The sequence below is a fragment of the Oncorhynchus keta genome, chromosome 14 (genome assembly GCF_023373465.1).
Source record: "Oncorhynchus keta strain PuntledgeMale-10-30-2019 chromosome 14, Oket_V2, whole genome shotgun sequence".
NCBI lineage: Eukaryota > Metazoa > Chordata > Actinopteri > Salmoniformes > Salmonidae > Oncorhynchus > Oncorhynchus keta.
The window spans coordinates 69,505,177-69,527,806 of NC_068434.1; the positions used below are offsets into that span (position 1 = coordinate 69,505,177).

The following is a 22,630-nucleotide window of genomic DNA, read 5'->3' on the forward strand; positions in this document are numbered from 1 at the left end:
ACGTTATATAAGAGGAAATAAAAGTCAGATAAAAATCATTTAGAAGTGATGCCGTGTCACGATACACAGTTCTGTGCTCAACGAGAGAGAGAGAGTACACACAGAACGGTGGGAGGCTCATTTCACACACATTGTCTGTTTTTTCTGCACTCTAAAAATAAAAGCTAGGAAAAAAGAGCATTTCAAAGCACAAATACATAGATGTGTGTTAGCTATAGCACACATGCAGTGATGAGGCTGTGTGTCGCAGCAGGCAGAGCGATTCACATAACTGTAACAAATAGATGGATGAAGTGAAGCAGAAGATGGAAGACACTCCAGAGAGCATACCATTAAACTAGCTCAATAACAAAAATATATACACACTTCCTTCCTTCCATCACAGAAACGGTTACTGGCTATTTTCTATGTTGTTAATAACATTTGCCATTAATGTGGTTAATAACATTTACCATCACCTCTGCCTGGAAGATAGAAAATAATGAGATGGTTTCAAACTTGGCAAATTCCTCCTGCAATGAAAAATAGCCCTATACAAGAGATGCAATATAAATTATTAAAAATCACTGTACTCAGGAACTATCCTCAGAGTAGAATGGATAGTCTGAACATCTGATGATGATGTCATGGGCTAGTAAACATGCCTGAGATCTCAGCTCGTGATTGTGAATTTAACATTACATACATCTTTTCATTTTTTATGTGTTGGCTCAACTGGCATTCTTTCAGCAGACCTGTCCATGAGAGTGCAGAGACTGAGACCTGACCTCAGGTCCCTTAGACAGAAGAAATGACTCTAGTGCAAGCAGAGAAGGTTGTGTCAAGTGTGGCCTCATTGAAGTGAATGTTTAGCCTGTTGAGGGTTAAAGGGGTAGGAAGCTGCCAAGCCTCAGTATCATTGGTGCTCATGGCCTCTTTGTCTAACTCAGGGTGACCATCTCGTATTTGTCCTTGACGTTGTTCTCCCCCTGTTTCTCAGGCTCGGCATGGTGCAGCTCGATGAACAGGAAGTAAATGGCGGCTCCCACCACTCCTCCCACCATGGGCCCCACTACTGGGATCCACCACCAGCAGCCTCCAGCACTGCACAGACAAGAGGAGATATATATACAGGGGTTCAGGAGTTTACATTTGACTTTGTAGTGAGTAAGATAAAATAAACATTTAATACCAAATACACGGGGTCTACAAAACATTAGGAACACCTGCTCTTTCCATGACATAGACTGACCAGGTGAATCCAGGTGAAAGCTATGATCCCTTATAATGTCAATTGTTAAATCCACTTCAATCAGTGTAGATGAAGGAGAAGAAACAGGTTAAAGAAGGATTTTTTAAGCCTTGAGAAAACAGGGTTTGTGTATGTGTGCCATTCAGAAGGTGAATGGGCAAGACAAAATATTTAAGTGTCTTTGAATGGGGTATGGTAGTAGGTGCCACGTGCACCAGTTTGAGTGTGTCAAGAACTGCAACACTGCTGGGTTTTCATGCTCAACAGTTTCCTGTGTGTATCAAGAATGGTCCACCACCCAAGGACATCCAACCAAGTTAACTCAACTGTGGGAAACATTGTAGTCAACATGGGCAAGCATCCCTGTGGAATGCGTTCGACACCTTGTACAGTCCATGCCCCGACGAGGGTGTGCAACTCAATAATGTTTTGTACACTATCTACAGTGTAAATAGTGGTCACCCGCGTTAAAGGGACAGTGCAGTCAAAAACATGATTTACCAGTTTTTTTATGATATCTCCACACTATGAGGTTGAAATAACACTGAAATTGTGAAAATTATTATAATGCCCTTTAAGAGTAAGAGCTTATTGAAAAAAATGCTTGGAGTTTCAGCCTGTTCAGGTGGGATGGAGTTTTTGGCCGACAGCATTAAATCATAATCTGATCTAATTATTCGGAACAATGACCAGTTGTCTTGTACTTGCATATGTATCCTCCTAATTTGAAGGGGTAAGCAGGGATCATCCTATCCGCCAATCAGGGATGTGTATGAAAATATATTTACATTTGTATCAACATGCCCACACAATCAGACAGCATAATTGATAGCGAAAGGAGGCTCAGGGTAATAAATTATAAAACATATATTTACTGTTATTTTCATGAAATAAACACACACAGTGATTTATTAGACATACAGTGACATTGACAAAGACTGCATGGGGCTTTAAAGCAACCCAGGAACGTGACATGGTCTGGGGTATGCTAGTGTATATTACACAGGAGGTTGGTGGCACCTTAATTGGGGAGAATTGTCTGGTGGTAATGGCTGGAGCGATAATCAGTGGAATGGTATCAAATACATCAAACACATGGACCATTCCATTTGCTCTGTTCCAGCCATTATTATGAGCCGTCCTCCCCTCAGCAGACTCCACTGGTACATTGGGAGCAGATTCCACTACTACCTTTTGTTTATTTATACAGTAAGACTCCCTGGATAGGCTCCCTCTAATCTCCACCTCTCACTACTCTACTCTCTCTATTAATCTGCCTACTAGTCTATTGATCCGACTATACATAAAGTTGATCTGTTCCTACTCCCCACCAATCCGTTTCTATAAATGCCTAATTCTAATTGTGCTTTACAAATGTTCTAGTTATCTTAATAGCGGGTAATAGTCAAACTCCAACCTAAACAACTCTCTGCTACTGTAGCCTACGTAGTACATGTCCTGATTCTGTTCTGAACTGAGCGCTTGCTCACCTCAGGGCAACTCCCTGATAGAGATTAGCCTCCCTCTGCTAGTACTGACTGGTTGGACCCTGTGGGCGAAAGGAAAGGGTCTGAATTACCAGCACTGACATGACAAGGCCCAGGTAGGAAAATAGACAGCGTCTGAACAGGCTGTGTTTAGCTGCTAAATTACCAGGGGGGGGATGCAGACTACAGGACTGGTGGATTACGGTGTGTAATCTATGGGCAGAGCCAGGTTGACTAACCATATCCCATAATCAGGCCTGATGACAGACAGACACACTGGGTCACACGGGGAGGTCTCATGGACATGGCACCCTGCCAGCTCTTCCTACTGATGTCAAAGGAAAGTGCCACTGTACCTGGTCCTATTGCGTTCAGTTTCCTTACAGAGATTCAGTAGATGTAATGTATGGTGGATGGAATATACACTTTAAATCGTGCATGTAATTCCACATCTTTTAATAAAGTGAAACCTTCACAAAAAAAACAGGTAAACAGAAACCGAACGTGACGCAACCGTGGCGCACACAAACACACAGAAAATAAATAATTACCCACAACATTAGGTGGGAAAAAGGCTGCCTAAGTATGATTCCCAATCAGAGGCAACAATAGACAGCTGCCTCTGATTGGGAACCACACACTCGGCCAAAAACAAAGAAATAGAAAACATAGAATGCCCATCCAAATCACACCCTGACCTATCCAAATAGAGAAATAAAACGGCTCTCTAAGGTCAGGGCGTGACAGTACCCCCTTCCAAAGGTGCGGACTCCGGCCGCAAAACCTGACTCTAAAAGGGAGGGTCCAGGTGGGCATCCATCCTCGGTGGCGGCTCCGGTTCGGGACGTAGCCCCCGCTCCGCACGTTGATCCCTCCGCTTCTGTGGAACCGGACTGTGGTTCATCGCCGGAGGCTCTGGATTGGGAACCCCCGCTGGAGGCGCCGGACTGGGGACCGTCACTGCAGGCTCCGGACCGGGGACCGTTGCTGCGGGCTCCGGACCGGGGACCGTCGCTGCTAGCTCTGGACCGGGGACCGTCGCTGCTGGCTCTGGACCGGGGACCGTCGCTGCAGGCTCCGGACAGGGAACCGTCGCTGGAGGCTCCGTGCCTTGGATTTTCACTGCAGGCTCTGGGCCATGGATCATCACTGGAGGCTTCGTGCCATGGATTATCCCTCGAGGCTCCGGGCCATGGATCATCACTGGAGGCTCCGGCCATGGATTATCACTCGAGGCTCCGGGCCATGGATCATCACTGGAGGCTTCGTGCCATGGATCATCACTAGAGGCTTCGTACGTGGAGCCGGAACAGGTCTCACCGGACTGAGGAGACGTACTGGAAGCCTGGTGCGTGGAGCTGCCACAGGGCTTACCAGGCTGGGGAGACATACTGGAAGTCTGGTACGTGGAACCGGAACAGGTCTCACTGGACTGGAGAGATGCACTGGAAGCCTGGTGCGTGGAGCAGGCACCTGATACACTGGGCCGTGGAGGCGCACTGGAGGTCTCGAGCGTAGAGCTGGCACAACCCGTCCTGTCTCGATGCCCACTTCCGCCCGGCAAATGCGGGGCGCTGACACAGAGACACGGCCTGTGAATGCTCACTGGAGACACAGCGCCAATCTCCCTGTGTGGCTCCCCCCCCAAACATTTTTGGAGCTGCCTCTCGGGGTTCCGTGATCGGGTCTTGTCCCCTGCCATAATCTCCTCCCCGGTCCAGCTCGTCCCCCAAGTTGGCGCACGCTGCTTGGTCTTTTTAAGGTGGGTAATCCTGTCACGTTCACTGTCTTAAAACTCCCTGTCATAGATGAGCCAAGGCGCAGCGTGCATGTAATTCCACATCTTTTAATAAAGTGAAACCTTCACAAAAAAAACAGGTAAACAGAAACTGAACGTGACGTAAGCGTGGCACACACAAGCACACAGAAAATAAATAATTACCCACAACATTAGGTGGGAAAAAGGCTGCCTAAGTATGATTCCCAATCAGAGACAACGATAGACAGCTGCCTCTGATTGGGAACCACACTCGGCCAAAAACAAAGAAATAGAAAACATACAATGCCCACCCAAATCACACCCTGACCTAACCAAATAGAGAAATAAAACGTCTCTCTAAGGTCAGGGTGTGACAATGTCAACGTTTCCCACCCCAGTATGGTACCCCCAACCATTGCACGCAATTGTTCTATTTCAGGTCCAGCACTCCTGATTCAGCTTGTGATTTAACCAACCAGCCCCTTGAATCAGGTGTACTGTGCTAGTGCTGGAATAGAACAAATATGTGCAAACATGGGCTCCCCAAAGTGCATATTGGGAAACTGTTGACTGTGGCCATTAGATCAGACAGTGCCATCTACTGAAAAGAAGTCTATAGTGCACTGACAGCGAGGTCCTTCATATTTATTTATTTTAAAATTAAAATGGAACCTTTATTTAAACAGGTAGGCCAATTGAGAACAAGTTCTCATTTACAACTGCGACCTGGCCAAGATAAAGCAAAGCAGTGCGACAAAAACAACAACACAGAGTTACACATAAACAAACGTACAGTCAATAACCTAATAGAAAATCTATGTACAGTGTGTGCAATTGTAGAAGAGTAGGGAGGCAATAAATAGGCAATGGAGGCGAAATAATTACAATTTAGCATTAACACTGGAGTGATAGATGTGCAAAAGAGCAAGAGGATAAGTAACAATATGGGGATGAGGTAGTTGGGTGTGCTATTTACAGATTGGCTGTGTACAGGTACAGTGATCGGTAAGCTGCTCTGACAGCTGATGCTTAAAGTTAGAGAGGGAGATATAAGATTTTTACTATTTGTTCCAGTCATTGGTAGCATAGAACTGGAAGGAAAGGCAGCCAAAGGAAGTGTTGGCTTTCGGGGTGACCAGTGAAATATACCTGCTGGAGCTTGTGCTAAGGGTGGGTGTTGCTATGGTGACCAGTGAGCTGAAATAAGGCGGGGCTTTACCTAGCATAGACTTACAGATGACCTGGAGTCAGTGGGTTTGGCAACGAATATGTAGTGAGGGCCAGCCAAACTAGAGCATACAGGTCGCAGTGGTGGGTAGTATATGGGGCTTTGGTGACAAAACGGATGGCACTGTGATAGACTACATCCAGTTTGCTGAGTAGAGTGTTGGAGGCTATTTTGTAAATGACATCGCCGAAGTCAAGGATCGGTAGGATAGTCATTTTTACGAGGGTATGTTTGGCCGCATGAGTGAAGGAGGCTTTGTTGCGAGATTGTAGATTTCATTTTGGATTGGAGCTGCTTAATGTGAGTCTGGAAGGAGAGTTTACAGTCTAACCAGACACTTAGGTATTGGTAGCTGTCCACATATTCTAAGTCAGAACCGTCCAGAGTAGTGATGCTAGTCGGGCAGAAGGGTGCGGGCAGCAATCGGTTGAAGAGCATGCACTTAGTTTTACTTGCATTTAAAAGCTGTTGGAGGCCTCGGAAGTACCAGGGACCCAACGTACCAGGGACAGCTTTGAGGAGGGATGGCAGAGAGAGGGAGTCTGCCTCTGGCAGTAGGACACACAATGGTGCCATTTTTCTGTTATATGAAGCATGGAATATTTATGTGCGGAGAAAGAATCTTACTCTGCCCGCTCACTTCTCCAAGCCTTCACATTTATCTTACGTGACTCTTCTTTAGCCCAGCTCTCATTGTTAAATAACTGCTTGTGAATTGCTTCCACCAGATTTCTCTGGGTACTATGGAAGTTTGCATGGCAAAGTACAGACATTGTAACTAATGACATTTTTCTGTTATATGAGGCATGGAATATTTATGTGCGGAGAAATAATCTTACTCTGCCCACTCACATCTCCAAGCCTTTTTGAAAATGCAGGAGATGCAAGAGGTTGCTAAAATATTGATTAAGATTGTCAGAAGAGCAGAGATAGAGCGATAGAGCTGCACACTCCTGCTCTTCCTGTGAAGCTCCCTTCAGTAACCACGAGCACAACCGTTCCTTGATTTTAACTGGCGGTTTTATTCTGTAGTTTTAGTCAGAATTATCCCCTTCCGTGAGAACTATAAAGTAAATGAAGAATACAGTTAAGCACACTCTTACAACATTATCTTACGAGTGACTTATTAGCTTGGTATAACTCTGAAGTGCTTACATACATAAAAGTTTAACCGGCGTTATAACGGGTTCAGATTAAACACATGAATAAAGGAAAAAATACCTCATTGGCTGCTTATTACAGAAGGGAGGAAATCAAAATCATTTCCCCCGCACAGCGGACACATAAACAATTCAAACAAAAGACAACGACATAACCTGTAAGTCTAACTGTCAGTTACACTCCCACCAATCACCGGTGATTTCTGTGAAAGGGGTCTGCAGGTTTCTTGATCGGAGGGTCCAGGAGGGTGACTGTCTTATGGATGGGCCTCTCCAGATAGGTGGGTTTGGTGATGCGTTTACCTCTCTCATCTAGGGTTGAGTCGCTGATCAGTAACTTGAATCTTCTCACCCGGCCATCCTGTCCCGGGTACACTTCTGTAACCTTTGCCAATTTTCACTGGTTGCGTGGTGCAGTATCATCTTGCAAAATGACAATGTCATTAATCCTTGCGTTTCTTCTGTCTTTACTCCATTTCTGTCTGTGTTGGAGGTTTAGGAGGTACTCTTTCTTCCACCTTGTCCAGAATTCATTGGCTAAGAATTGTACTCTGCGCCATCTCTTGCGGAGATAAAGATCTTCCTTGATGAACTGTCCAGGTGGCGGTAAGATAACTGTGGACTTCATTGTTAAGATGTGATTTGGCGTGAGAGGTTCTGGACCTAATGGATCATTCAGATATTCCGTAGTTAGGGGCCTACTATTTAAAATCGCCATGACTTCATAAAGAAAGGTACGCAGAGAAGCGGTGTTGAGTCTTCCGTCTGACTGATCAAGAGTGGATGTTAAGACACTTCGTATCGTGCGGATTTGCCTTTCCCAAACACCACCCATGTGACTTGAAGATGGGGTGTTCATGATAAACTCGCATCCAAGTTCCTTCAGTCGTCTTTGATCCATTTATTTCAGGGCGTCCACAAACTCGCGTCTTGCGCCAATGAAGTTGCTGCCTTGATCACGTCTGATTTGACGAACATTACCACGTATGGCAATGAATGAACGCAGGGAATTGATAAAAGTGTCAGTGGTTAAGTCATCAAGCATTTCAATGTGAACTGCTCGGGAGCCCATGCAAGTGAGTAGGAGCCCATAACGCTTTAACTCTCTTCTTCCGTCCTTGGCATAGAAAGGTCCAAAGCAGTCCATCCCGCAGTATGTGAAGGGAGGCGTGGTCTCCATGCGTTCCTTCGGAAGATCTGCCATCCTTTGCCCTTCTGTACATCTTCTGAATTTCCTGCATTTCACACATTTGTTGATGTGAGAGGAAACTGCATTGCTGCATCCTAGGATCCATATACCGTTGGATCGCAGCTCATTGATCGTCATTCCACGTCCTTGGTGTCGTACTCTTTCATGATAGTGCTTGACGAGCAGCACTGACAAGTGGCTATCTCTTGGCAGGATTGCGGGATGCTTCACATGGGAATGAAGAGTTGCATGAGCCAAGCGACCTCCCACCCTGAGGATACCTTGCTCATCCAGAAATGGATTCAATTTATGCAACTTGCTTGCTTTATCTTTGGTCTTGATGTCTTTCTGGTGCCTAAGGTTGTGTATCTCATGGGAGAAGGCTGCTTCTTGAACCATCTTTATAATGGTGAGCTCTGCCTCTCTGCTTTCTTCTATGCTTGTAGCTTCACTGGACCTCAATTTTAAGCCTATGGCTTCCTTGACACGTCGTTTGAGCCTGGCAATAGCTTTTACCACTCTTGCCCAGTCTGAGAACTTATGAAGGTGATCAAGTAATGATCTTTCTTCCTTTTCTTGGGTATCATGGACCAGGGATTTCAGCTCTGGATCATTGTCTGAGAACTCTTCCCCCTTGACTTGTCCTTTGGGAAGTTCTTCATACCAAAGAAAGTCTGGACCTGTGAACCAGTTGGAAGCCATGAGCTGTTCTGATGTGAGACCTCTGGAAGCATGATCCGCAGGATTCTCTTCAGAGGTCACATATCTCCATTGTTTGGGATCTGTGCTTTGCTTAATGCGTTAAATACGGTTAGCTACAAAGACGTGGAATCTTCTGGCTTCATTGTTGATGTAGCCAAGAACTACCTTCGAGTCTGTCCAGAAGTATTCCTGTAGACCTTGTATCTCTAGCTCCTTTTTGAGCATGTCACTTGTTCGAACAGCTACCACCGCTGCTGAAAGTTCCAGTCGTGGTATGGTCGTAACCTTGGAGGGGGCGACTCTCGACTTCCCCATAACTAGGGAGCAATGAACTTCTCCTGCGGTGCTGATTGTTCTGAGGTATGAGCACGCTCCATAACCTGAGGTACTAGCGTCAGAGAAGTGATGGAGCTCATAACTCTGCACCTCCTTGAAACTTGATGGCAAGTAGCTTCGTTGGATCCTTACCTCAGACAAGTTTTGTAGACCTTGGAGCCAGAATTCCCACTGGGAACGTAGGTCATCTGGAAGGGGGTCATCCCAGTCGATTTTGTCACGACACATCCGCTGCAAGATCTGCTTCCCCGCCAGGACAAAGGGTGCCACAAACCCAAACCGACATCACAGCTCTGTTGAGGAGCAATCTCCTCTGTAATGTGTTCAAGATGAGACCATGCTCTTGCAGTCTCTGGAGTAGGAATATGATCTCTGTTTGCAGGAATAAACTCTCTCGAGTAGGTCATTGGCAGAGGGATTTTCTTCTCCAAGTAAAGCCCTCTAACCTGCAAACCAGACAGCTTCTGGCAGGGCACAATGGTATTCCTTGAAGCCATTGTAGAGAGTTTCAGTTGGACTGGCTCCTTCCTTGTATTGAGAGCCTTTGTTGTCTCTTCAAGGATAAAAGTGGTGTCGCTCTGGGTGTCAAGAAGTGCATACACAAGAACTTCACGATCTGGCTCACTTGTAGTTGACACCCATACTGGAATGATTGTGGAGGTGTGAGTGTTGTTAATGTCCCTTACGACTCTGTTAGATATGGCCTCACTTGACGCTCTTGTCCCCTTATCTTGTGATGTCTTCCTATCCCTTAAACTTTCTTTAGTACAATCTTCGTGCAGGCAGGATGGATGCCTCCTCTGACACGTGTCGCAGGTGTTCCTGTTATCACAATCTTTCGAGCGATGCCCAGGCCTTAAACAGCCAAAGCACAATTTATTCTCTTGAACAAACTTCTGTCGCTCTGCGGTGGGCTTATCCATGAACTTCCAGCATTTGTGGAGACTGTGACCTGACTTCTCACAGAAGACACAACAAGTAACAGTATCTTTCTCATCAGAGTTAGTTGCTAATACCCTTGCTCCGGGGCTTTGAATCCTTGGCGTCTTAGGTTTTCCATCTTCGCTTGGTTTCAAAGCATGAAGGGATGTCACAGGATTGCAAGCGATCTTTGCTTCTCTCGTGAGAAACTTCACAAACTGACTGAAGCTTGGAAAAATCTCAGTTTCTTCTAAGATGTCTATGACCTTTCTATTCCATCTTGAAGTTAGCCAATCTGGAAGTTTAGCGAGGATCTTTTGGTTTTCATTACAGTCATTAAGCACCTCCAGGCCCTTATTCTGAGACATAGCAGCCTCACAGCTGCGAAGAAAGTCTACAATGTCTCTAAGTTCAAGACTGTCCTTGGATCTTATCTTAGGCCATGCATTGAGCTTATCTCTGAAGGACTTGGCGATGAGGAATTTGTTTCCGTACCTTTCTTCAAGAATGGTCCATGCAGCATAGTAGGCTGATTCTGTTCCAAACATAAAGTAACTTTCGATGGCTTTCTTGGCAGGCCCACCAATATATTTTCTCAAGTAATATATCTTCTCAGTTGCTGGTATGTTCTTCCTGTCTATCAGAGTCTGAAAAGAGACCTTCCAGTCAGTGAACGAGAGTGGTTCTCCATTGAATGTTACTGGCTCTGGTATGGGGAGGCGGCTTTCACTGATTGATTCCGCTAGTAACCTGAACATGGTCTTGGTGCCATCTTCTTGCTGTGTGCTTGTCACAACATGTTGTGGTGAGAGACTGTGAAATGAGCCACTTCTGTGCATGACTTCTTTCACAGATTTGCATTTAGAGAGTAGTTCTCTCTTCTCGTCCTCTGAGTTTTCATCTTGCTCATACACTTGCATTTGCGCCTTGGCAGCATTTAGTTTCTTGAGCACTTCTAGGCGCTCTAACTCTCTACGCTTGTCTTCTAGTGTCCTTCGTCTGGCAGCATTTTGTACCTCTAACTTGACTCGCAGCCTAGCTTCTTCTAAGCTGCGTTTCACAGCCTCAGCTTCTTGTTCCGCTGTCCTCTTCTTATCTTCATCTTCGAGTCGCTGAAGCTCTTCTAGTTGGCGTTCTTGCTTAACCATTACTTCTAAAGCTGCTTGGTTAGCAGCAACTTCCACCACAGCCTCTTGTCTCTTGACAGATGACACGCTTGAGCGTCTGGAGTTGACCTTTGAGTTGCTTTGAGACTGGGAGGAAGCACTTGAGGGCTGATAGTTGAGACTTGACTTATGTGAGAGTTCGGACATGCACAAGGAATTGCTATCCTTCCAGTGCAACTCTATCTGGTTACTTTGACCTTCTTCCCTGCCTTTTAAATGACACCTTACAGTCTTGATAATAGACATTGTAACTGCTTCACAAGTATCAACTCTGCGTCGTATATCGTTGTCGGGAATGTCGATTTGACGCAAATTTACATAGACAAGGTTTAGCTCTGTAGAGGTATGGCTAATCTTGTTTAAGAGGTCTTCTAGTAGGTCTTCAGAGCAACAGCCTGTCAGTGACAGTTTTGCTTCCTTTACCAGAGCCTTCCACTTGTCATAGCTGACCCTGAAACGATGTTCGAGCTGTCTCCACCTTTCGTCGCGCAGTTCTCTGCCCTTTTCAGTTAACCTGCGGACCCTCTCACCTTTTCGTGGCTCTTGTTGTGCTATCTCATTAGCAGCCTCTGTATCATCATTCACTGGCCGAAGTGACTCCACACCAGTCTGGGCCTCTTCCTGCTGTTCTGTTTGTTCTGATGAAGGCTCGAAGTTTGCGAGGTGTTGCTGCAGCTGCTCAACTTGACCCACCCCATCTCTATCACCTTTAGTGAAATTACCTCTTTCTGACATTCTAAATCAAGTCAAATCAATTCTAGCTAAGGTTTGGATAAGTGAGTAGGTAATTTATACTCTAATTCACTGTAATTTAAACCTCAGTACGTGGTATAAACATGTATAATGCTTGTAACAAAGGCTTGAACTAACACCTTACCAAACAATTACACTATTAACTTACAGGTGAAAATATAATTAATAGGTGTACGCTGACCCTTAATGTTTGTGACTATATATTTTTAGTAAGTATCAAATATTTTTCAGTAATACACATACCAGCGATACATTAAGATAGAAAGAGCAAATGCATAATACCAGAGTCTTTATGAAATAGACAACTATCTCCAGTCCTTACGAATTGTAATCTTAAAGTCTCTTATTAGCTGTTCACAAGGCTAGGACCACCTTCAAACACCTTGTACTTGCGTGTCTGACTTTCCTGTTAGTCTTGACCTTATGTTGCCTCACGATGCTTCCTTATGTGGAGATTTTCTTCTTAGTTTGCAGGTAGGTGCAAAACTCTTATCTGGCAGATGACAGGGTCTACCAGGATTTGGGAATCTTGTAGACGTTTTACAGCTGGATGAGATTCTTCTTTCTCTCTTGCTCGTGAAGAGCATTGAGTTCTCACTGTAGCTCCCTTCAGTAACCACGAGCACAACCGCTCCTTGATTTTAACTGGTGGCTTTATTCTGTAGTTTTAGTCAGAATTATCACCTTCTGTGAGAACTATAAAGTAAATGAAGAATACAGTTAAGCACACTCTTACAACCTTATCTTACGAGTGACTTATTAGCTTGGTATAACTCTGAAGTGCTTACATACATAACAGTTTAACCGGCGTTATAACGGGTTCAGATTAAACACATGAATAAAGGAAAAAATACCTCATTGGCTGCTTATTACAGAAGGGAGGAAATCAAACTTCACACTTATTATTCCTGGCATGAATTCACACTTCATCCTAACATACACTCTTCAACCTTTATGAACTACACCCGATGACATGAAAACTTAGCTAACGCAGCGCAGGATTGCCTTCCCTCCAAAAGTGTGTTGCTACAATATATCCCCATTACAACAGTATTAGCTACGTAGTTCCGCTTGTATTATCATTTCCCCCGCACAGCGGACACATAAACAATTCAAACAAAAGACAACGATATAACCTGTAAGTCTAACTGTCAGTTACATCCTGTAGGAGAGAAGGAGGCCAGGCCACTGGTATTCACTCCCATGTTTCTCACACTGCGTGCCTAACTCCCAGCCACTGCTGGGGAGGAGGACTGAAAAGCAGAATAATGTGCCTGCATCTCCACTTGGCATGCCCAGATCAGAGAGGGGTTTTCCTGTCACACACACACATACTCTGTTTCTGCGTCTTTATGAATCTTTCAATGTTCTACTGTAAAGTGAATATGGGCTGTTTGATTTTTATTTGGAGAAGAAAGCACATTTTCAATTTCAAAGGGTTTCAGGGCAAAAGGCATCTAACAATGTTTGTGAAATTCTACTGTACTTATGGAGGCCATCCAGCTCACATTTGTGGGACTTGTCTTTTCTCTAGTATAAGCATTGTTGGAAATTACCGGAACACCTCCATGCCCCAACCAGCCACAGCAGTGAAGAGCCTTGGGCCCAGGTCTCTAGCAGGGTTGATGGGATAGCCACAGTTGAGTCCCATGGACACGCCGATGGCCATGATGATCAGGCCAATGCACAGTGGCTCCATCCCTTTAGGAGCTCCAATGTTCTTCCCATCAATAATGGCCAGAATGCACAGGATCAAGGCAGCTGTTCCTATCACCTGGAGACAAGGTATCAACCATGGGTTTGAGATAGCAATGATCAAAACAGATAATTGACAGACATACAGATGTAGGATCTTAATTTGAACCAGTTTGCTACAGCAGGAAAATAATCCTGCAGCATCAAGAACTAACCCTTTAATTATGATCTACATTATAATTAAAGGGTTAGTGTGCCCAAATTACAAAATGACATATTGATTTACTCAACCTGTAAGCAGTCTATGGACAAGGTATGACAGCAGTCCACGCATTGGTTTAGATTCCCTGGCAGTGGATGGCATTGTTTCCAAATGCTAACAGCCTTTTTAAACAATGAATACACTGCACATTTGCATATCCTGCAGTGCAGAACAATTCACAGCAACAAAAGTGTGATCACTATATATTTCAGTATATTCATCATCACTACTAAATGAACCATTTGTAGCTACTCATGCTGTCACTGTGATGCCTCCACCAATATTGAAAAGACAGCCTCTCATAATAGCATAACAGTGTAGCTTTTTATGTAATGGTAGATTATAATAGGAGTTGGATACCAGATAGTGACAGGGGGAGAATGGCTTGTTGTTATGGTCTGGGTTTTATAATGACTGTCTGTGGCCAGAAGGACTAATTTGCTGTGATGACCTGTGGCCTTCACTTCCTTTGCCTAAGCCTATAATGGGGCTTCCCCTTTCCCCTGGGTGAAGGATAGATGAGGCAGCTTTGAAGTCTTTTGAACAGTATCCATATGGTTATATATTAGGAGCAAACCATATTTTGGGTTAAAAATACTCAACAATTGCATTTATTACTGTTCATAGAGGGGAAAACAATTGCTTGAATGTTTGCTTCTATTAAACCAGTTAATGGTTAACTGCCTTGTTCAGGGGCAGAACAGCAGATTTTTACAGTGTCAGCTCGGTGATTCAATCTAGCAACCTTTCGGTTACTGGCCCAATGCTCTAACCACTAGGCTACCGCGCGCGTACCACACACACACACACACACACACACACACACACACACACACACACACACACACACACACACACACACACACACACACACACACACACACACACACACACACACACACACACACACACACACACACACGTTTTTAAAATCCTTAATTTACTATACATTTCACTGCCTTCAATTCGAAACCAAACCTGCATGTGCACACTCAGCTCTTGGGTATTCAACACAGATGGTTGTTTTTGCTCAGCCAGTATTGCTCACAATATATCAATATATGCATGAGAGCAACAGCTGTTCCGGACGACTGTGTGATCACGCTCTCCGTTGCCGATTTGAGTAAGAACTTTAAACAGGTTAACATTCACAAGGATTACCAGGACGCATACTCAGATCATGCGCTGACCAGCTGGCAAGTGTCTTCACTGACATATTCAACCTCTCCCTGACACAGTCTGTAATACCTACATGTTTCAAGCAGACCACCATAGTCCCTGTGTCCAAGAATGCCAAGGTAACCTGTCTAAATGACTATCACACTGTACCCCGTGTCGCATCTGTAACCATGAAATGCTTTGAAAGGCTGGTCATGGCTCACATCAACAACATCATCCCAGACACCCATGACTCACTCCAATTCGCATACCGCTCCAACAGATACACAGATGATGCAATCTCTATTGCTCTCTACACTGCCCTCTCCCACCTGGACAAGAGGAATACAGTGCCTTGCGAAAGTATTCGGCCCCCTTGAACTTTGCGATAATTGTGCACGCCCAGTTTTTCAGTTTTTGATTTGTTAAAAAAGTTTGAAATATCCAATAAAAGTTGTTCCACTTCATGATTCTGTCCCACTTGTTGTTGATTCTTCACAAAAAAATACAGTTTTATATCTTTATGTTTGAAGCCTGAAATGTGGCAAAAGGTCGCAAAGTTCAAGGGGGCCGAATACTTTCGCAAGGCACTGTATCTATGTGAGAATGCTGTTCAATGACTACAGCTCAGCATTCAACACCATAGTGCCCTCAAGCTCATTACTAAGCTAAGGACCCTGGGACTGAACACCTCCCTCTGCAACTGGATCCCAGACTTCCAGACGGTCAACCCCAGGTGGTAAGGGTAGACAACAACACATTCGCCACGCTGACCCTCGACACAAGGGTCAGAGACCTGGCAGTGAGGTGCCAGGACAACAAACTCTCCTTCAACGTCAGCAAGACTAAGGAGCAAATCATGAACTACAGGAAACAGAGGGCTGAGCATGCTCCCATTCACATCGACAGGGCTGTAGTGGAGTGAGACGAGACCTTTAAGTTAATCAGTGTCCATATCACTAAGGATCTATCATGGTCCACACACACCAACACTCCTCTCCTCTTCCCCTTCAGGAGGCTGAAAAGATTTGGCATGGGCCCTCAGATAGAGAGCATCTTGAATGGCTGCATCACCGCTTGGTATGGCAACTGCTTTGCATCAAACCACAAGGCGTTACAGAGGGTAGTGCGTGCAGCCCAGTACATCACTAGGGCCGAGCTCACTGCCATCCAGGACCTCTATAGCAGATGGTGTCAGAAGAAGGCACTGAAAATTTTCAAAAACTCCAGACACCCACGTCATAGACTGTTCTCTCTGCTACTGCATGGCAAGCGGTACCGATGCACCAAGTCTAAATAGTTAGTTCAACAGTTAACCAATTAGCTACCCAGACAATCTGCATGGACCCTTTTTGCACTAACCTTTTTGACTCATGACATCTGCTGCTGCTACTGTTTATTATATATCTTGTTGCTCCCCCACTTTATTCCTAGCTATATGTACATATCTACCTCAATTACCTCATATCCATCGACTCGGTACTGGTACCCCGTGTACATAGCCAAGTTATCATTACTCATTGTGAATGTATTATTACTTTTATTATGTGTTATTACTTTTCTATTATTTCTCTATCTCTGCATTATTGGGAAGGCTTAGTTACTTACATGCACATGACTGATCTAAATGCATTCGGGGGACCGAGGGGCGCAGTGCTAGAGGCGCAACTACAGACCTGGGTTCAATCACAACCGGCCGTGATCGGGAGTCCCATAGGGCGGTGCACAATTAACCCAGAGTCGTGCAGTTTAGGGTTAGTTTGGCCAGGGTAGGCCGCCATTGTAAATAAAAATGTGTTTTTAACTGACTTGCCTGGTTAAATAAAATAAAAAATGTGCACATTCACTTATATTCATACTATTACACATGTACTGTCATGTTCTAGCTCAGGGACTAAATCAGGGTGTGTGCCTGTGCGGCTCGAGTAATTAGGATATGGTTAGGTAACCATTGATGGTGCATCTCTCACCTGGTCTACGAATCCTCCAAGGACTGAGATGTGCTTGGCAGGGTAGGATGCCCATATATTAGCTGTGGCATTGATGCCAGTAACTTGCATAACTCCTCCTGTGTGTTCCATTAAGGCATCTATGGAAAAGAGAATAGTAGAATTAGCCATTGAGTTTTCCCAATAATGTTAGTGTTAGTAATAACCTATAATGTTCCCACTCCAATAATGATCAACACCTTTCCATTCAAATATCACCCTGGCTAAATGCTATGAATATGGGTTCCATTTATTTAATGAGGATGATGATGATTATGATGATGGTGATGGACATGATGAGAGTAACACCTACCGTAATACAACCCATAGACAGCACAAGATCCAGCGAAGGCACCCAGGAACTGTGCTGCCACGTAGACAGGGAACTTCTTTATAGGCAGCTTGCCCAGGACCACCATGGCCAGAGAGACTGCTGGGTTCACATGGGCCCCTGGAACAAAGTTAAAACTGGCATTAAAAACAAGGTTCAAGTGTATGTAGAAAGTCTGAGACACATTCATTTGTAACCACTATCCTTATCTAGTGGATTCAGTCATAGACACAATTACTGCACAACACTAGGCGGGGCCCAAGGTGGGGACTGAGGCACTGGGTGACCTCAGCGGGGCAACACTGCTGGGGGTTTGAGAGCGCCCCAAACACTAATCCCCAGCCTTGTTCACTAACTGTGGCCACAACAGCCGGCTGAAACATCCGATCGGAATTGGGTCTGACATAATCTGCCTGAATCTGCTTAAGACTCGCGGAAATACGCATATCGTTGGAATGACACACCTCTGCTAACAAGGGTGCTGGTTTACTCTGCCTGTAAATTAGCATCGCCGACATAGGAGTGAAAAGGAGCAGAAGTGTGTTGTGTTCCACTTGGAGAGACTAGGCTGGCGGGGAAGGCTGGAAAGCAGAGTGCCCCGCCCCCCTCCACCACACTAGAGACCCATGTCCCAGTAAAGCTCATTAGTCCAATACCTGTGATCATCATCAGAGATGTCACCTAACAGTGTGAAGGCTTCTCATCCACACATGGGCCCCAGGGTTGAATGGCCCAATCATGCAATAAAGGTTTATATACTGTAGCCTACCACACACTCCAACAATAATAGCACACATACTGTAGTACTACTCTACTGCAGCTATATACTGTCTCCATCATTACCCACTGAACCAGGATCTGGATCCTCTGTGTCAGAGTGATCAGCTAGTCTGTAATGAAGCAAAGAGGGTTGGAGACGAGAGACTTGTTCTACAGTTTCATTCTTCCTCAGTTCCATTATTCCTCCATATACTACCTGCCACTGCGACCTGTTGTCACGTCTTGATCTTAGTTCACAATCAGAGGCAGCTGTCTATCGTTATCTCTGATTGAGAACCATACTTAGGTAGCCTGTTCCCACCTGTGTTTGTGGGTAGGTGTTTTCTGTTTTGTGTGTCTTCACCTTACAGAACTGTTTAGTTTCGTTCACTCTCTCTCGCTTTGTTGTTTTTTGGTTATTGCAGTGTTCAGTTTATTTATTAAAATTAACATGGACACTTACCACGCTGCATTTTGGTCTGATCCTTCCTATTCCTCATCTAAGGAGGACAACGATCGTTACAGAACTACCCACCACAAACGGACCAAGCAGCGGGGTAACAGGGAGCCGAGGGTTCAGGACTCCTGGACTTGGGAGGAGATATTGGACGGCAAGGGACCCTGGGCACAGGCGATATGAGGTAAGGCAGCGCAACAGGCACGAGAGGCAGCCCCCCCCCCCCCAAAATAAAATGGGGGGCAGAGCCAACTCCCCGTGCTTACCGGAAGAAGCGTAGTACTGGTCAGGCACCGTGTTATGCGGTCAAGCGCACAGTGTCACCAGTACGCGCTCAGAGCCCGGAGCGCTATAGGCCAGCCCCCCGCAAGTGCCATGCGAGAGTGGGCATCCAGCCAGGACGTATTGTGCCGGCTCAGCGTGTTTGGTCTCCGGTACGCCGTTTCGGACCAGGGTTCCTGCGCCGGCTCTGCGTGCTGTGTCTCCGGGACGCTGGGAGGGTGCAGTGCACCCTATGCCTGTGCTCCGCCCGTGCCAGGCAAATGTGGGCATTGAGCCTAAGGGAGAGGTGTGAGTGGTATGCACCAGATCTCCAGTGCTCCCCCACAGCCCGGTTCAACCTGTGCCTGCACTCTGGAGGGTCCGGGCTAAAGTGGTCATCCAGCCTGGAGGAGTGGTGCCAAGGCTGGGCACCAGAGCTCCAGTGCTCCCCCACAGCCCGGTCCATCCGGTGCCTCATCCACGCACCAGGCCTCCTGTAGGTCTCCCCAGCCTGGTGGGTCCTGTGGCAGCCCCACGCACCAGGCTGTCTCTCCGTCTCCTCCTTCCAAGTTCTCCCGCCTGTCCGGCGCTGCCACTGTCTCCCGCCTGTCCGGAGCTGCCAGAGCCGCCCGTCTGTCCGGAGCTGCCAGAGCAGCCCGTCTGTCCGGAGCTGCCAGAGCCGCCCGTCTGTCCGGTGCTGCCAGAGCCGCCCGTCAGTCCAGAGGCGCTAGAGCCGCCCGTCACTCCGGAGCCGCCAGAGACGCCCTTCACTCCAGCGCCACCAGAGTCTCCCTCCTGTCCGGCGCCGCCAGAGTCTCTCGACTATTCGGGGCCCGCGGTAAGGGTCCCCAGTCCGAGGTCAGTGGCGAGGGTCGCCACTCCAGAGGCGCCACATAATTGGGCCAAGACTTAAGGTGGAGTGGGGTCTACGTCCCGCACCAGAGCCGCCACCGCGGTGAAATGCCCACCCAGATCCTCTGCACCTTTGGGGGGGGGGGGGGTACTGTCACGTCCTGACCTTAGTTCCTTTTTATGTCTCTATTTTGGTTTGGTCAGGGCAGGAGTTGGGCTGGGCATTCTATGTTTTTGTTCAATGTTTTGTATTTCTGTGTTTGGCCTGGTATGGTTCCCAATCAGAGGCAGCTGTCTATCGTTGTCTCTGATTGAGAACAATACTTAGGTAGCCTGTTCCCACCTGTGTTTGTGGGTAGGTGTTTTCTGTTTTTGTGTGTCTTCACCTTACAGAACTGTTTAGTTTCGTTCACTCTCTCTCTTTGTTGTTTTTTGGTTATTGCAGTGTTCAGTTTATTTATTAAAATTAACATGGACACTTACCACGCTGCATTTTCGTCTGATCCTTCCTATTCCTCATCCGAGGAGGACAACGATCGTTTAAGCATCAGCTGTCAGAGCAGCTTACAGATCATTGCACCTGTATACAGCCCCTCTGTAAATAGCCCACCCAACTACCTCATCCCCATATTGTTTTTTTCTTTTTTTGCTCCTTTGCACGCCAGTATCTCTACTTGCACATTCATCTTCTGCACATCTATCACTCCAGTGTTAATGCTACATTATAATTATTTTGGCACTATGGCTTATTTACTGCCTTACCTCTCTAATCTTCCTTCATTTGCACACACTGTATATAGACTTTTGTGATGTGTTATTGACTGTACGTTTGTTTATTCAATGTGTAACTCTGTGTTGTTGTTTGTGTCGCGCTGCTTTGCTTTATCTTGGCCAGGTCGCAGTTGTACATGAGAACGTGTTCTCAACTGACCTACCTGGTTAAATAAAGGTGAAATAAATAAATAAAAATGTAATTTTTGCTCAAGGAAGCTCCTCCAAACATGGCATAAATGTTGGCTTTCCAACACTCTGGTCTGATCTGCTGTAGCTGTAAACCAGGCATTGAGGATGAGGGGTGGGTTGAGTCCTGGGTTGAGTTTTAGAGGTACAGCACAAAGGCTAAGCTTACACTCTGCCAACATTGGATTTTCTAAGATGAAAGCACATTGAGTATGGCTCATATAACACTCATATTAGCTCATATGCTACAGTGTTCATATTATCCTGGGGGTGGGCATTAAAAGCTTTAATCACTTCGTTGCTCTATTATGTCCCAATTGTGATGGAAATTACCACGGAAATGTCAAATTACAACTCATCATCTCCCATTACATAAAGCCTTGCTGAGACATAATGAAACCCTTGATTGATGATTAAAAACCACTCTCCACCTTGCTCAGAAAGCTCACCTAAGGCAGCGTGACATTTAAAAAGTGATTCCCCCTAATGTTATCCCTTTGTGTCATTGTTGCTGCCGAAGCAAGAGGGAGAGGTCTCTCCTCGCTTTAATCTCTATGGAATATACCCAATAAAGTCCCCCTGGACATGAGGACACACAACTCCAGCCTTGTAAATCTAGCCGGCACACTTCATCCTCTGACACCAAGAAGCAGCCAGGCATTAGGAATGGGTAATCGAGCTATTACATATTTCTTCCATTTCCTCTGTGCCTCTCCCCCAGTTCGGGTAATGCTAAATGGTACCCACGTTGAGCCCAGACTGCTATGGAATACTAAGATGATGTTCTCTGCATCATTTTGCCATGTTGCTGAGTCTCTAGTGATGACCTAGGTCTCCACAGTCCATTTCTGTTACTGTGTGTGGACTTTTTCCCAGGACACAAGTCAGGGTGGAGCACACAGGAGAGTGTAAGTGATTCTTGACTGTACTCTTTACTTTCTCCCCTGTGATCTACAGTTGAAGTCGGAACTTTACATACACATAGGTTGGAGTCATTAAAACTAGTTTTTCAACCACTCCACACATTTCTTTTTAACAAACTATAGTTTTGGCAAGTCGGTTAGGACATCTACTTGGTGAATGACACCAGTAATTCTTCCAACAATTGTTTACAGACAGATTATTTCACTTATAATTCACTGCATCACAATTCCAGTGGGTCAGAAGTTACACTGTGGCGTTCTGCATTAGCATCGAACAGCCCTCATGATATGCAACTTTTCAGGGAAGTTAGGAACAAATATACACAGGCAGTTAGGAAAGCTAAGGCTAGCTTTTTCAAAAATAAATTTGCATCCTGTAGCACAAACTCAAAAAGGTTCTGGGACACTGTAAAGTCCATGGAGAATAAAAGCACCCCCTCACAGCTGCCCACTGCGCACTGAGGCTAGGAAACACTGTTACCACCGATAAATCCACAATAATTGAGAATTTCAATAAGCATTTTTCTACGGCTGGCCATGCTTTCCACCTGACTACCACTACCCCGGTCAACAGCCCTGCGCTCCCCATGGCAACTCGCCCAAACCTCCCCCACTTCTCCTTCATCCAAATCCAGATAGCTGATGATCTGAAAGAGCTGCAAAATCTGGACCCCTACAAATCAGCCGGGCTAGACAATCTGGAGCCTCTCTTTCTAAAATGATCTGCCGAAATTGTTGCAACGCCTTTTACTAACCTGTTCAACCTCTCTTTCGAATCGTCTGAGATTCCCATAGATTGGAAAGCTGCCGCGATCATCCCCCTCTTCAAAGGGGGAGACATTCTAGACCCAAACTGCTACAAACCTATATCTATTCTACCCTGCCTTTCTAAGGTCTTTGAAAGCCAAGTTAACAAACAGATTACCGACCATTTCGAATCTCACCGTACATTCTCCGCTATGCAATCTGGTTTCAGAGCTGGTTATGGGTGCACCTCAGCCACGCTCAAGGTCCTAAACGATATCATAACCGCCATCGATAAGAGACATTAC

General features: G+C 45.7%; 1 protein-coding gene across 2 annotated transcripts in view; it reads right to left on the minus strand.

Moving 5' to 3' along the window:
• Positions 1–920: 920 nt before the first annotated feature.
• The window catches only part of LOC118393878 (aquaporin-9-like), a 30,820-nt gene continuing 9,110 nt past the window's right edge, over positions 921–22,630 (minus strand). The window contains exons 3-6 of one of the 2 annotated variants that reach the window (XM_035787036.2): positions 17,349–17,486; positions 17,018–17,136; positions 13,489–13,706; positions 921–1,083 (exon numbers count right to left, since the gene is read on the minus strand). In XM_035787036.2, the coding sequence (XP_035642929.1) occupies positions 921–1,083; positions 13,489–13,706; positions 17,018–17,136; positions 17,349–17,486 (638 nt within the window). Of the gene's footprint in view, positions 1,084–6,793; positions 6,927–12,786; positions 13,707–17,017; positions 17,137–17,348; positions 17,487–22,630 lie in introns of those variants that run through there. The other variant, XR_008064186.1, reaches the window with a different exon arrangement.